The following is a 16,688-nucleotide window of genomic DNA, read 5'->3' on the forward strand; positions in this document are numbered from 1 at the left end:
CGTTTTCCCATTTCCATTTTGTTAAGCGTGCCTGCTGATACCACATAGCACAACTGTATTAATAGCAGGTATTGTGGCAATAAAGTATGTCCAAACATTACTGACCCCAAAGGCGTAGCGCTTATCAGTGGCAGTGTACAATCGTGTGAGATAAGAGAACTTAATTAAACAAGACCGTTTTTATGAGATGCTACTATTTGTGTGCTTGTGCATGTTTATACCGGTTGATTATTTAGTCAGGGCCTTTTTTGTTTGTATAGGCAACATAGGCAATTGCCCAGTGCACCACAAAGCTGAAGGGGCACCAAAGAGAAGGCCAATCATTTATGTTGATACTATCTACTCTCTCAGCACAGCCAATACTTGTATTTCATTGACCAAAAAGTGTTTGATCTCACTATACTTCTACATTGCAGGATTGCCTCACCCAATAGCAGCCACATAGAGATTGGAGCTTATTTTAGGGAAAGTGTAACGCAGTTCAACAAAACAGAGCAGAGAAAGGAAGAGTTAAATATAGCAATGCAGTAGACACACACAATGAGACGTCAGTGCCCCAAATACTGGAACAGTAGTTGCAAGTTACCCCCCAAATAACATCATCAACACAATGGTAGTACGTTCATTAAATGTATTTAAAGGAATACATTGGCTTTTTTCATTCTTCATTCTACAAATGAGAGGTAATATTTGTATTTTATTTTGATGTGGTGCAGTCTGTTTACACTTGAAACAGCATTTCATTCATTTGCAATGTGACCAGTGTGTCCAAGTTCTACTGATTACTAAAACTACAATATCCATAAAACAGCACTTGATAACGTAGCGTTACTGGGGAGCAATGGCTTGTGGGAAATGTAGTATAATGAACATTTATGTGCCATTTTTGCGCATTTGATTGTTTGCAGATGGAATTGTAAATGCAATATAATTCTTCAACTTAGCTTCTTTCGATGTGTTTGGCCGTACGCGTTGTAAATTATTGTTATTTGCTGCTGAGAAATGAGCGACATCAAAAGTAAAAACTACAACTCCCAGTAGAAGCTTGACACGGAAGTGGAGTCGTGTGTCAACAGGAGCTAGACGGAGCCGTGGACATGGAACTGTTGGAGATATTTTATTCTAAAACGTCGCATTCGTGTTTGAACGCGCTGTTTTAACATGAAAGGCTTTAGCTGTGGAGTGTTGTCGCTGTTTGTCCTGCTGCTGCTGCTGTCTGTAAACCTCTGCGCAACACAGCGAGTGGAGAGGACAGGCAAGTTGGACCTCGGTGAGAAACAAGACGGAGGGGACGTGGAGCGTCCGCTTTTAACACAGGAAACATCAATAAAACATGAGAATGAAGATGGACACGATGCAAACGACCCACAGAAGGACGGACATTCTTCCAGGTCTGAACTAGAACATGTCGGTTTAAGTGCTCTAACGTCAGAGTAACACTAACTCAAGCTAACTCAAGCTAATAACAAATAATGCAACGCTGCCTAAACCGAACCAGTCAAATAATGCAGTTTGAACACCGCTAAGACAAAGAGTGAATACAAACTAAGAGTGAATATCTCCAAATTCAGCTGTGTTATCAGGCTAATGGGTTAAGGGACCAGCTAATGTTCTGACTGACGTGTTGACAGGTGTTTATACAGAGGCTGACACAAAACAAGCAGAGGGTTACAGCAGTAACAACAATCAGTTGAAACTTGTCGGACAAACCTCTTGAAATTGCTTCTCAATTGTCCTGAATTGACTTATTGCACAGCGCACTCATCCCTTATGTCATTTGGGTCTAATCCCTCATCATTAATGTCAGGGCAGGCTGCTGTGGATCCACTTCAGTTGTTTAGTATAACTCTGTCTCTCTCCCTGCAGCAAGGCTAATGACACTGACATCTTCAGCAATGAGACCCTCCACTCCACACCGGCAGCCAAGGCGACCACTCTGTCGCCCCCGACCCCTAAGCCCATTCTTCCAGTGCAGACGGGGGTCAAGGCTCAAGAAGAAGAGCAGTCCAGCGGGATGACCATATTCTTCAGCCTGTTGGTTATCGGTCAGTGGTCTCTCTCTCTCTCTCTCTCTCTCTCTCTCTCTCTCTCTCTACATGTTTTGACTTGCTCTCTCTGTCTCGTTGCTCTGTCAGGACCAAGTGCTCACAGACACCATTGTTGCCCAAACACACAGGAAATCATCAAATGACAAAGGCTGTACTTTAATATGCTTGTCTTCCAAATCTTGTGGCAGGATGATGAAGGGTGTAGATAATGGGGAAGGATGTGGTCACACGTTTATATGTGTTTGTTTGAGAGTGGAGTGCATGTCCAAACACACAAAGAGCCCATTATGCACTTTAGTGTACTACAAGTCAATCCCCACTAGCCACTTTAAGGTTTAGATGAAGACGGTGTCATGAATCATGCATAACTTTTACCAGTTTGACTCATTGACTTTGTTGATTTAACTTGAGAAGTAGCTCCTCCTGCAAACACTCTTATCCCTGTTTTTCTCTCATCTCCTCCTCTAAGTGCCGTAACTATTCCTCAATTCAGCCATTTCCTTTGAGAGAAAACACTTAAGTATCTGACCTCTCACTGCACTGCTGTAAACACGTTCTTATGATTGACACATTTGCTGCTACGCTGATATGCATCCCAATACTTAACATACTATTGCAAACTGATTATTTCTTTTGCTATTTGTTTTTATTGAAGCCAACATTTTACATGACATGGTGCACACAATTGTAGGATATTTTGGAGATCATTTCATATACAGAAAGAGGAGGAAGAGGAGAAAGAAAGACAGAGAGGAAGAAGGAAGGTTGTACCATTAATAATATTGTTGTTGTTAAACATTATACGTAGAACCTGAGGTGGAATACAAGTAGATTGAAATTGCAATGATCTCATCCATCATGTCTCCCATCTCCCACTACGATAATTTGCACAATCTGTTTATCACAAATAAAACATAAAATAAATAGACTTAAGTCAGAGTTTTCTTATCCTTTCATCCTATCCAGTCTTCACGTGTAGGAAACCAGTTTTGTGTGAATTGACTCTGCACTAAATACTCACTCTTTGGTCTTTGCTGTCCCCCTCCAGGTATCTGCATCATATTGGTGCACCTTCTTATCAAGTTCAAGCTGCATTTTCTTCCAGAGAGTGTAGCAGTGGTGTCTCTTGGTGAGTACTTCTTATGTAACACGGACGTCTCCCTCTTAAATGTCCTGTTTCACTATATTTAGGAATAAGGTTGACACTGATTTTGGAGCCGGCCACTATACTTCACTTTCACCCTCCTCTCTCACTTAAGCTTAACGTGTGTGAGAGTGCATTCTAAAACCATCTGTACCTGACCCTAAAAATACTCTTTTTCATTTAGTCAAGGCAAGTGTGTGTCTTTTAATAAAAGCAAAGCCTAGAAGGTTAGATAAGGTTTATCTTCTTGTGCGAGGCCACTTCAGGTCACTTCATTTTCCTCCATTGTCTCCCTCTTCACATGCAGGAGGCCTTCTGTTTACATAAACTCGGTGACCCTCATGTATCTTGACCGTGCAGATCTTTCCCTTTTAGCGTGACCTGTGTGAGACAAAGCTTGTGTCTTGCTTGCGTACGCAGCACAGGACACTGTTGAACAGAGATAACACTCTGCTTATAAGTCAGGAAGGATGGGTTCTTCCTTCCTCTTCACCTCCTCTTTCTTGTCGTCTGCTGCTCGTCTTCCGTCGGCCTGTAAATCTGGGCTTTGTTTGGCTGCTTTGATGCTTTTAGTCATTTTCCCGATCGTATCGCCCACTCTCTTTCTCTGCCCTTTAGGTATCTCTGCGATGTCCTCTCTGTTTTAATGAATGCGTTCCAGAGCTGATGGACTCTATCAAGATCTTAACTCGGACAATAGTCGTCTCATCTTATCTATGCCTGAAATATAGTTTTAGATTTCTTTTAACCAAATAAGTAGCACTTTGCCTGAGGTTTGCACTCCATGGTCAATTTGGTTGAATTGAAACGTTTTCTATGTGGGAGTGAAATATTCAAAGTGGTGTTGATTTTCATGTTGAGACCGTCTTCCTGTTCTCTCTAGGAATCCTTATGGGAGGTTTCATTAAGATCATCGAGTTCCAGGAACTGGCCAATTGGAAGGTACAGTTGCACATGTTTCCTCTCAGTCTGTGGCTTTGTCTATGGCTAGGCGGCAAGGCTAGCACATACAGTCAGGTTATGTACTACAGTCTTCTGCTCAGAAATGTCCCAAATGTATAAATGAGAAGGCTACCCCCACTGCATTCTTGAGTCCTGACTGTTTGCACATTATAAATAGAAAGTCGAGCGTGTCTGACCACTTCTTCCCGTGCTTGTATGATGTACTGTACGCTTCTGCACGCCAAATTCTCTGGGAATCCCCCACGCAAACCACCACACATCTGCCTTTCCCCCTTCCTTGTGCTGCAGATCCTAATCTGTCTCTTTTCCTGTCAGCCTGCTAATGCATTTATCCCCCCCCCCTCCCAAAAAACCCATCTCTCCACCTTCACTCTGTTACCTTTCTACACACACACACACACACACCCACACACACACTCTGTCTGTCTATCTGTCTGTCTCTCTGCCGTTGAGCCCGCCTCTTTTCCTCCTGGTTCTCACAGCCTTTAATTAACATTCCTTGTTCTCTGCCAGTGAGAGAACAAATGAACAAGTGAGATAGAGAGAGAGTGGGGTGGGAGGAAAAAAGGGACAGGTTGTGTCAATGCTTCTTATACACAGGGGCCTATTGTCCTTTCCCCGGGGCCCCAGGGTGTTGCTGAGTCATCGGTCCTAGTAACCAGAGCCCCCCGATGCCCTTCCCCCTTTTGCCCCGTCCTGTGAACCTGCTATCTCTCTATGCGATTGTGTGGAACCAGCGAACACAGTTTGGATTCTCGACCTGCTCACGTTTCCACCTCTGTGTCATATTGTCACTACACAGCTACATCAGGCATCTCAGTGCTGAGCCTGATTGAGCTCTGCTGTCATATGCTGCAGCTTCAGCTTCAGTGCAGGGGCGTAGCTATGCTTGATGCTTTATGGTCCCTTGGAGACTTCAGAATAGCTAGGCCATGCTGCAATGCTCCATGATGTCTGACCTATTTGCTTTTGAGCATGTCTAAGAGCAGGATGTACAAAGTAACCTGTCCAGTGAGTAACACAGCCACTGGTCAAACTGACTGTCTGGTTCATGTGATCAGCATACTCGAGGTCTTCACTTTAGGCTTTGTGTCGTCCGTCCGTCTCTCTGCTCTCTGCCACTCGTTATGCCTGTTTTTGTCACATTTGCTTAATGTAAACTATGCATAACCCCCTGCTTGTCTCTACCTATAACGTCGGCCCTTCTCCTTCAGCTAGTAGGCTTCTAACCCTGTCACACTTGGTTAAGCCAGCATGTCTGTAGGACTGCGCCCCTCACCACTGTGTACAAACCCTTCAGGCAGCAGCATCTGGTAGCATCGCTAGCTCGGACTTGCCTTCCTCCAATCCTCTTTGCTTTTTACTATCTGTAGTGATCTCAGTGCAATGCAGTGTATGTGAGGCATTTCCCTCCTGTGCTTTTCTTCTACCATTCACCTGTTCCGTATCCCTCACCCCCGTGCTCTGACACTCATGCAAGCGATATCAGCTCAGCTAAGACGTAGCATGCAAGAAGCAATTCATCTCTCAGGTTAAGCGCAGAAGAGAAACATAGGTGAACATCTTCTTCTTCTTGTGTTCATCTCTGTGCTGTATTATCTACGCCCATCCCTTCCCTTTGTGGCCACAGTGGTGTTTTCATCCCTAAAGGGCAGCACATACTTTTAATAGATCTCTCACACATCAGCGAGAGAGAGGGAGGGGGGAGAGGGAGAGAGGGAGAGAGAGTCATTTTAATTGTGGTTTCAGGAGGCTTTTTCCCATGTGATGTCACTGTCATTGCTGAGCCTCAAGGGACACCGTACTCGCATGTCTCTCTCTCTCTCTCTCTCTCTCTCTCTCTCTCTCTCTCTCTCTCTCTCTCTCTCTCTCTCTCTCTCTCTCTCTCTCTCTCTCTCTCTCTCTCTCTCTCTCTCTCTCACACACACTTCTCTGTCCTTCTTTAGCTGTGTTCCCTTTATCTCTGACAGTCATCTTCTCTCATTTAGTTCAAGCTCTGTGTTAGATCCTCCCCAGAGTCTGCCCTTCCTTTGGTTTCTGTCTTACACATCTCATCTTTCCTTCTCTCATAAGATCTGTGCCTCTGCTTTTTTCCTGCATCATTCTTTACATGAAGCTCTTTATTCCCTCTCATTCTGCATATTTCCATGCGGCCTCTTTCCAGTTGTGCTTTATTAGTTCCCTTTTTCGGTGAGAGGTAGTGCAAAATCAGCTCAATCTAAACGATCTGTTTGTGCAGAAATGCAAATACAAGCCTCAGCCTGGTGCTTCAGTCAAACCAGCAATTCTCAATTACGACCATAGAACGTGTGCATGCATGCATGCAGGCGTTAAGCTGTAGATGTCAGAGTGTAATGCATGTGTGGCCCGCTTTCGTCTGTCCCAGGTGTGAATATTCATCACCGACCTTTCATCTCTAAGGTTCGTTGTGCAGGAGATAAAGGTCAAGAAACTCTGTAACCTAAAAGCGTCCCCCTTGTTGATCTGCTTTTCCTGAAATTTGAATGCATAATATGACAAGCGAAGCCAGCGCTCAGCCTTTTACTCCACTATACCAGTACCTCATGTATAGGCTGTATAGGACCCGCCCTTACACTTGACCTAGATGTAAGAGCTTGTAGCCTTAATGGCACAAAGGAGCTTCACATTCACACAGGTGATTTCACGTCCTGGGTGAAGCTAAGCTTAGATTTCGCCCAGGTCAACAAACTCTTCCCGGTAAAAGGACTAAATAATGTAAATTGTCTCACCAACGGGTGTTAAAAATCCATCACAGCAGTCGGTAAGATGCGAGTCGAACACAGTAAGCGTATGTACACACATTCCTGAGAAGAAACAACCCAAACAATTGCAAACAGCTGTTTGGGTTTCTTTGTTGAAACCTACAATGCTGGCCAGCGTCACCATTTGCCTTCCAAACTCTGTGTTTACAGCCTTTCATTAAAATCCTGGTGTCTCCACTCATTCACCGTTCATTTCACAATGTTTCGGTTCGCATCCCAAAATAGCTGGTTTCTGGTAGCTCAACATTTCCTTTTTGTAGATAGATAGATGGATAGATAGGTAGGTGCTTTATTCATTACCTTGAGACAATAACAGCATCCTGTAGCTCATGGAAGACAAAACACACACATATATAATGAATACAAAAGAAAATAATTCAAAACACATGAAAACACTTTCCAAGGACAGGCGGAGAAAACTATTCTGCAGAGTTATTCCTGCTGTTTGCATAGAAAGACACAGGGAAATGTATGGAGTAGAAGTTTTGTTTTACCGCAGTTGCTTAAACACAAACTGAGTGTATGCAGCAGCAGCACTTTGTTTCTTCTCTGAGCTTTCTGTACTCTCTCAGTAGGCGTAAAGCCAAATTCACTCCACAGCTAATTAAATGTTTTCTATCAGCTGAACTTTGTGGGGGAAAGGCATTGTGAAGCTGCTGTGCGCTCAGCTTTCACAGACGGGGGGGGACGGGGGGACGGGGGGATTGTCCTCACCTCCATCTATGAGTGGGTATTTTCGGGGGGTTGAGAGTCGGGGCTGTTCAGAACGGGCTCCCCTGACACAATGACTCAGATCTTCTTCTTTTCAGAGAGGAGGAAACAATATTAGTGGCACCCACAATCCCAAAATATCTTCCCCTATACACAGAACCTCTGTGCGACACACACACATGCATTCACGCACACATATATAGTACATATATGGTTCGCCACACATTGATTTGGTGTTGCTAGGAAGCGAACAATACCCTCTTAGCTTAATCAACCATGTATAACATAATTTGCACATAAACACACACGTGCGCACACACACACACACACACACGGGCGCGCATGCACACACACACACGCGCGCGCGCCATGACCTTAGCGCTCTGATCATTTCAGTGATATAAATGAAATCATTGTTTCTCAGCCGACTGGGCCGAGCTCCCAGAGCAGGCGTAGGCATCATGTGCATTACGCTGCTGCTGCCAATGTGTCTGTGCATCATGCACCATGTGTTACTGTGGGAACCATTGTGAGTGTGTGTGTGTCTGTGTCAGAAGAGATAGAGAGAGGAAAGAGAAAGGGGGAGAGGGAAAGAAACATATAGACTAAGACTGTGTAAGAAATCTTGTATGACTCAATTTGCAGGCCCGTGGAGATGCTACACACTCACTTAGGCTTTTTGTCTCTGTCGTGTGTGTGTGTGTGTGTGTGTGTGTGTGTGTGTGTGTGTGTGTGTGTGTGTGTGTGTGTGTGTGTGTGTGTGTGTGTGTGTGTGTGTGTGTGTGTGTGTGTGTGTGTGTGTGTGTGTGTGTGTGTGTGTGTGCGCGCGCGCGCCATCCCTTCCCTCCTCATCCTTCCCCGTGGTCACCTGATCACGAGTCACGCTGCTGAGTGTCCTACAACCGTAAAGATCTGTGTGTAGTTTGCTCCTGTTCCATACCAGGCGTGGGGATTTGCATTTGGATTACGATAAAATAAGATCCGTTGTGTAGTCATTGGCCAATAAAACCAAATGACACTTTGCTTGGCAGCAATACACTCCAGTTAGCAGACTAAATACAGATCAAATGTATGCATTCAAATAAAGAGCAGTATAAAAAGTCAATAAAATAAATTCACATGACAAAGATAAGGATAGCAGCACAGTTTAAGGCGTTTTATCAGCTAAATGCAGGCATACAATCTTGATCAGTGACTTTTAGAAACACTTATCTATCCTTTGTTAGTCCACCATTGATCGAATGTCTTATTTGTTAAAGTAATTCATATTTGTACTTCATATTTTCCACTGTGCTTGTAAATGTGACAGATATTACCCTGTAAAGCAGCGGCCGGAGTGTTGTGATGATCTTCTGCTGAGTTTAACTGGATGGATTTCCAGATTGGCCCAATACTGACACTCACTACTGAGCACTGATACATGTGTTGATGTGTTGATGATGTTTAGACTCTTTGATTTGCTGATTGTATCTTTGTCTCTGTGCTTTTCCAAAAGGAGGAGGAGATGTTCCGACCAAACATGTTCTTCCTTTTGCTGCTGCCGCCCATCATCTTTGAGTCTGGATACTCTCTGCATAAGGTATGCTTGTGTGTGTGTGTGTGTGTGTGTGTGTGTGTGTGTGTGTGTGTGTGTGTGTGTGTGTGTGTGTGTGTGTGTGTGTGTGTGTGTGTGTGTGTGTGTGTGTGTGTGTGTGTGTGTGTGTGTGTGTGTGTGTGTGTGTGTGTGTGTGTGTGTGTGTGTGTGTGTGTGTGTGTGTACCTGCTCCAGCCTTTATGGGGCCTGAGTGTGAACGTGGGAGAGGATAGAGCAGGAACATTCTATCGACTTCAATCGTGAAATTGCAGCAAAAACAAGAACAGAGGAACTCAAAGGCTCTTCAAGTTTGTGATTTTCTCCTTTGGGTGCCCCCTGGTGGCTGTGGGGGGGGCGGAGGAGGGGGGGGGGGCGTTCACACCACACACCACACACTCTCTCAGCGTGACGCCGCTCCTGTGCAGCCAGACTCTTTGCTCTCTGTGTTTTTCCAGTTTTTCCTGTCCTGACAGATAGTTTGCATTTGGTCTGTCTGCATGTGTTCATATCCTGTCCCTGTAAACACCACTGACCTGTGTTTTCACTACAGATTTCAGGAATCGAACACAAAATGTCACATATGATATTCACTTCCTTATTTTTTTTAAATGATCATAAAGAGCTTCTTGGGAATCGTTTGCCTTCATCTTTTAACAAGGACATCAAATCATGTTAACCATTCCTTTGACTCACAGCCTTCTTTCAATGGCTCTGCTTATGGACTGTAGCTCTTGGTCATTGGACCTAAGATCATTCATCGCCTGCATGTGTGTGTTCAGGGTAATTTCTTCCAGAACATCGGCTCCATCTCCCTGTTCGCTGTGATCGGCACAGCTATCTCTGCCTTCATCGTGGGAGGAGGAATCTATTTCCTTGGACAGGTGAGGTCCTTCCTAGTATTCGCCGAACAAGTTTGGCATCGCCAGAGTTTCTGTGTGAAGAGCAAAAGTGTGTGTGCGGACACGGCTCACATGATATTATGTCACATACCTACAGAAACATATGAACTCCTCTTTTCATGTGACTATCACTAATGGATGGTGATGTGATTTATCTCAATGTGTGGTATCTGATTGTGTTTCAGGCTGATGTCATCTATAAGATGACCATGACTGACAGGTGAGTGTGCCGCCGCTGTCTTATCCTGTTTTACCACATAGATTACAACGGTGTGTGTGTGTGTGTGTGTGTGTGCGCGTGTGTGTGTGTGTGTGTGGGTTCATTAGTGTGTGTGTTTTGTTGTGGTTGTCATATTTTCCGTCACGCACAATTGACAGAAGGGATTTGTGGTTGTGTTGACGCGTCTTTTTGTTTTGTGTGCACACAGCCAACCATTACCGGCCTACAGTTGATCCTCTGATCTCACTTTCGTTCTTCTTCTTCTCTCCGCCGTAGCTTTGCCTTCGGTTCGCTGATCTCCGCCGTGGACCCCGTGGCAACCATCGCCATTTTTAACGCCCTCAACGTGGACCCGGTGCTCCAAATGCTGGTGTTCGGCGAGAGCATCCTCAACGACGCCGTCTCCATTGTCCTCACAAAGTAGGACTCACAGTCGCTCACAAGCAGAAAGAGCCTATAACATGAAACGCACACAAACACTCACACACACACACGGACGCCTTCCTCTGCCGCCTGTCCACTGAGATTTCATGCAGATGGCCGATCAGCATCATATTCCGTACCTACAAACATAACACGTGTTTGGCCTTTTTGCCTTCAGTGTGTTCTTGGCTTCTTCTTCTTCTGTATCCTTCCCAGGCTTAATTGTCCCTCGGGGGAGAAGCTAATTGCCCTCGGTGCCTGTAAATGTCGCTACAGTGCAGAGGAGCCAAACATACGAACGCTATTCAACCGAGCGCTCACTCATCGCACAGCAACACAGCGCCATTACCATTGTAAATGTCAGCTGGGGTGTAATCAGGCGTCCTCCGCCATTTGAACTTTTGTCTTGGTTTTGCTGCAGCAGAGCAGGAGAATCAAACCAGTGACCTATTTTACTGCGCTAGAGACGCAGGCACAGGCTACACACTTCTCACCTCTCTAACCAGACGGAACTGAGAGTGAATGAGAGAAGTGTTCTCTCACGCCACATGGGTTTACAGTGGGTTAATGGGCCACCTGCCTTTAGGGTCGTTATGGTGACGGAAGACGGATCTGTGCATTAACCTGTCTCCCTGTCGCCTACAGGACTCACCTCAGTGATCTGTTGAACGCAAACTAGAAAATCAGCTTTCCATTGTCCCGGCTTTCTTCCATTGAAGTGAAGTCATCAGACTCTGTGATGTTTTATATACACACACACACGCACGCACATGCACATGCACATCCCCACACACCCTGAGGAGCAGAATCTTGACTGGCCAGTTTAACAGAAACAGCAGGATCATCTTTGTGTGTGTGTCAGTGTAGACACGCCTCCTTGCTCGCCTTTTTTCGCTGGGCTTTGTCCGTGGCTCCACACACACCCAGATACACACACACACACACACACACAGACACACACAGCCATCTCAAGTGTCTGCACGGCCCTGGAGAGTAAATGAATGCATTAATAATAGATTGGCTGAGCGGCCTTTGGCACTTGGCTGGCTGTTAACACCTCACCGGGTTCGGTTTGCTTACACAGCTCTTTTACATTTGACTTTGTTTACATTTATTTTTCGTACAGCCACACCACTAACGCCTGCCCTCATCAGCTCCTTAGTAACGGCTAAGAATCTGAGGAACGTTTACGATCTGCTGTCTGTCTTGCTGTCTGTCTCGCTGGTTATCAACGTGTATCACTACAACGTCAATTACACCGTCACAGCGGTAAAGGCTCACGACAGACCGGTGAGACTGCATTTCATCATGTGTCATGCAGCAAAGTCTTCACTCCGTCCGTGAACTTGCACACACAACAGGAAACACACTGCCTTACCAGGCACACCCTTACACCCTCACACCCAGCTCATCTATTTCATGTGTTAACCACGTCATGATGGTTGGATTTTATAGTGGGCTGTCGCTGCCCTCTAGTGTCTGGTAGATGTATTACAACAAATTAACTCAATTGCTTTGTGTCACTTTCTTCTTCCTCTTCCTCCTCCTCCTTCTCTTCTTCTAACCACTCTTTCAGCACGGCGGAAGGTTTTGCCTCCCCCTCAGACAGCTCCATAACGGCCTGGGAGACATTTCTGCAGGCGTTGGGATACTTCCTCAAAATGTTCTTTGGCTCCTCTGCCCTGGGAACCCTCACAGGACTCATCTCTGCTGTTGTATCCAAACTGTGTGTGTGTGTGTGTTGTGTGTGTGTGTTGTGTGTTGTGTGTGTCTTACCTTGTATCTTGTTTTGTTACCCTAACTCACTGATCAGTTTCTGAAACACTTTGACCTGAGGAAGACTCCTTCCCTGGAGTTTGGCATGATGATCATCTTTGCCTATCTGCCGTACGGCCTGGCTGAGGGCATCAAGCTGTCTGGTGTGTGTGAACATTCACCTGCACATACGCGTGTGAAAGGAATGAGGTCCATCTTTGAGCCGACCCAGACTGAAGTGTTCTTCTTCTTCTCTCATCCACAGGGATCATGGCCATCCTGTTCTCAGGGATTGTGATGTCCCACTACACACATCACAACTTGTCTCCTGTCACGCAGATCCTCATGCAGCAGACGTTGCGCACAGTGGCCTTCATGTGCGGTCAGTATCTGTCACGCACACACTCCCTAGATTGCCACACCTTCCACATGTCGTGCTCAACGCTCTTTTTCCCCTGCAGAGACGTGTGTGTTCGCCTTCCTCGGCCTCTCCATCTTCAGCTTCCCTCACAAATTTGAAATCTCCTTCGTCCTTTGGTGCATAGTAAGTACCCGTATACATGTTTATCAGAAAGGCTTAAGGTCCTCTGTCCTCTGTGACGTCATTGTGACGGCACTTGTCTCTGGTCCTGGTCCAGTTCCTGGTTCTCCTGGGCCGAGCGGTGAACATCTTCCCACTGTCCTTCCTGCTCAACTTTTTCCGAGATCACAAGATCACGCCCAAGATGATGTTCATCATGTGGTTTAGCGGTAAGACGATGCAGTAAACCAGCAAAACCTTTTTGACGAAGATTGTTTTGTCCGTCCTAAGTCCTTTTTGTCCCCTTTCCTCCCCTCAGGGCTGCGAGGAGCCATCCCCTACGCTCTGAGTCTGCATCTGGGCCTGGAGCCGATAGAGAAACGGCAGCTCATCGGTACCACCACCATCATCATCGTGCTCTTCACCATCCTCCTCCTCGGGGGCGGGACCATGCCGCTCATCCGCATCATGGACATAGAGGAGAGCCAATCGCGGCGCAAGAACAAGAAAGACGTCAATCTCAGCAAAACAGAGAAAATGGTAACGGGCGAAAACGTGTCCAGTAAACTGTAACATTCAGTTTGGTGCAGGCCTGTGGTGTGTTTGTGTGTACTCTATGTGTTTGTTCGAAGTCTTTCAGAGCTCAACCAACCAAATCTATCACTCCTCCACTTTCCTTCCTCCTCTCCTCCTCCCTTTGATGTAATTCCCTCCCTCTCCCCTCTCACCTCTGCCTTTACAAAGTGCGGTGTAAACTCCATCACACCCACCTCTCTTCTGTCACTTCGACGTTTCCCAGCACTCTTCCGCCGTCTGTCTCTTTCCATGTCATCTGACCGTCCTGAGCCTTTCTTCTTTTCTCTTTCCGTCAGGGGAACACCATCGAGTCGGAGCACCTATCGGAGCTGACAGAGGAGGAGTACGAGGCTCACATCTACCAGAGACAAGATCTGAAGGGCTTTATGTGGCTTGATGCAAAGTACCTTAATCCCTTCTTCACCCGCAGACTCACACAGGAGGTGAGAGAGAGAGAGAGAGATGGGGGACTGAGGGATGTGGTTCATAATGTCGACATGGAAACTCATTTGTGAACATGATGACTGGTCCGATGTGTTAAAGCTGACAGTACTTCATACCATCTACTACAAAGCTGTGTAAGGTTTTGTTGACACTTTCATTCCTGCGTAAAAGCGCTCATTTGTTCTCTCCCCCATGTCAGGACCTGTTGCACGGCCGAAACCAGATGAAGACTCTGACCAACAAGTGGTACGAGGAGGTTCGCCAGGGGCCGTCCGGCTCTGAGGATGAGGAGGAAACCGAACTTCTGTGAACTGAACAAACGCTTTCAGTTCATTTTGGAAAAAAAGTGAATGCACATTGTGTGTCCTGGACTGAGGAGGGGGAGGGGACAAGTAATCTCTTCAGCGTGAGTCACATGCGCTCGTGTGTTCAACTGCCAAGTGTGTGTGTCAAGAGACGAGCCTCAGCCGGTGCCCACTGTGGAGTTTTAGCATACAGAGTGGGAGGGAATGTGTCAAATCATTGCACTGCACAAGCAAAAAACTGGATCTGAACATTGTGACGCTGCAAGCAGAAGAAGTGTTCAAGTCTGTGAAAATTGAAGTCGTTGCCACATAGATAGTAGCAGGGGAAGCATCACTGTAATGTGTGCATGCATGCGTGTGTGAACCTCTCCTCCTCCTGAAAGAAAGGGCTCAGAGGACAGGAAACCTCTGATCCCTCTGAGGTGTGAAGAAGGAGCAGGAAATCTGAGAGGGTCGTTTCCTGTGTAAGCAATACTAGGGCACCTTTTTTTTACTCTTTCTGTTAACATTTGCATTGTTCGCTGCTACGTGGGAAGAGAGTCGATTGTCTTTCCTTTCGGTGGAGGAAATGGAGCTGGATTAGTCCCGACCCACAGTTTGCTCCTTTGCATTCCTTTCTGTTGGAGCAAGATTTTGATCTCTCTGGTCTCCACCTTTCTGTCACTGTATTCACTCAACACGTTTAACTCAAAGGATGTAGTGATGCACGTGTTAAACACTACAGTCTCATCTGTAAGAGGATTCAATCATTCATCATAAATCAGTATGAATATCCACAATTTCTTTTTATCTTTCAAGTATTGTTTTGTTCTTATCCATGTTTATTTTCCTGTCACTATTTCATTTTTACTTTGCGTCTCATTAAGATATGCACCAATTAATGTGAGGGAAGTGGGAATGTGATATATTTGTGAAGGACTTTGTGTTTACTTATTTATATTTATTAATCAGATGTTTCTATGTGTTGTCGGTGGGATAAATGCTTTTATACTTAAGATCTATGCGCAATGTAGGATTTTTAAAAAATGATGCTCAAAATACAATAAACTTAAGTGATACATTACATGTTGTTGAATTTGATTTGTGGATAAGACGAGAAGGTTTTAATGCCACTGTGGAGCTGAGACCGGGCGCCAGATTAGTCAGAATCCATGAAAAGGTTAACACACGGTGCAATATCCTCTAACCTATACGTCAGGCCACGTGTTAATAAATTAGATTAGATTAGAGTTAAATTAGATTATATGGTTTATTGTGATGTCATTGGAGCGGCCAATGATAACTGGACTGCTGTATGAGTTCACGGCCAGTAGAGGGCGGTGTAACACCACAACATTTGGTTCTCACTTTGCTATCAATTATCTTTCAAAACACACAATTTCATCATAAGTGTTTTAAATAGAGGATAAAATGAAAGTGGGAGAATAAAACTTGTGTCTCAATCAAGAAAGGTGACTTTAGTGTCATTTTAATCTGTCAATACTAATAAACCTTCTATGCCGTTACATGTGTGTACAAATGGCAGATTTGGCAGCAGTGTCGTGATTTTGCTCTATTTATGGAAAATCAGATATGTTTCTTTTTTAATAAGATTTGTTTCAAGGGTTGGATTAGATGAGCGATTAAAGGCTGAATTTAGTGAGTGATTAAGCTAATTAGTATCTGAGTTTGCACAGGTGATGAATTCGTATCTCCTCTGTTGATGCACGTGTGTGTGTGTGTGTGCCCACGCTTGTCTCCCCCCAGTGTGCGTGTATCTATTCACGCGTGAGGAGGTTCCTTTCTTCCGGGGACCACAGAGGCCAGAGGGTCCCAAGAATTTAATTATGTCTGAGGACAGCAGCAGGTTATCCTCACTAATTAACATGTTCAATCAACTCCTGTATTGCTCCTCGGTGATACTAGACGGGTGATTAGCTGCAATGATCTCCTGCAGGTCTGTCTGTGGGGTAAAGAGTCAATTGGTTTCACATTTTTATGCTGTGTTGTCTGGTGGTACCTCACAGCTGTGTGCGTTTGTTAGGTCATCAACCACCTACTTGTCAACTGGACCCAGATACTGATTTGGCAGATTAGGCTTGAAAGATAAAGGGCGGAAACATGCATCTGGAACCAACTTGTGTCTTTGATGATTCAGCTGCTTTATGGTTCATTTGTTAATTGGGAGTAAGATTATATCAGAGCATTATTGGGCCTTGGCAGAGAGAAAGAGAGAGAGAGAGAGAGAGAGAAAGAGAGAGAGAGAGAGAGAAAGAGAGAGAGAGAGAGAGAGAGAGAGAGAGAGAGAGAGAGAGAGAGAGAGAGAGAGAGAGAGAGAGAGCAGC

At 45.3% G+C, this 16,688-nt stretch overlaps 1 protein-coding gene across 1 annotated transcript; it reads left to right on the top strand.

Annotated features, from left to right (window-relative positions):
• Positions 1–1,040: 1,040 nt before the first annotated feature.
• Positions 1,041–15,427, top strand: slc9a8 (solute carrier family 9 member 8). Its single transcript, XM_076166800.1, has 16 exons — positions 1,041–1,391; positions 1,867–2,045; positions 3,097–3,177; positions 4,076–4,134; positions 9,145–9,228; positions 10,002–10,103; positions 10,307–10,341; positions 10,618–10,761; positions 12,341–12,479; positions 12,578–12,683; positions 12,785–12,901; positions 12,981–13,063; positions 13,158–13,269; positions 13,359–13,579; positions 13,912–14,058; positions 14,259–15,427. The coding sequence occupies exons 1-16, from the start codon at positions 1,162–1,164 to the stop codon at positions 14,367–14,369; spliced, it is 1,950 nt and encodes a 649-aa protein (XP_076022915.1). The 5' UTR covers positions 1,041–1,161; the 3' UTR covers positions 14,370–15,427.
• Positions 15,428–16,688: the final 1,261 nt, after the last annotated feature.

This window comes from Genypterus blacodes, unplaced genomic scaffold (genome assembly GCF_046128005.1).
Source record: "Genypterus blacodes isolate CSIRO-AG114 ecotype Tasmania unplaced genomic scaffold, CSIRO-AGI_Gbla_v1 ptg000156l_1, whole genome shotgun sequence".
In the NCBI taxonomy this organism is placed as follows: Eukaryota; Metazoa; Chordata; class Actinopteri; order Ophidiiformes; family Ophidiidae; genus Genypterus; species Genypterus blacodes.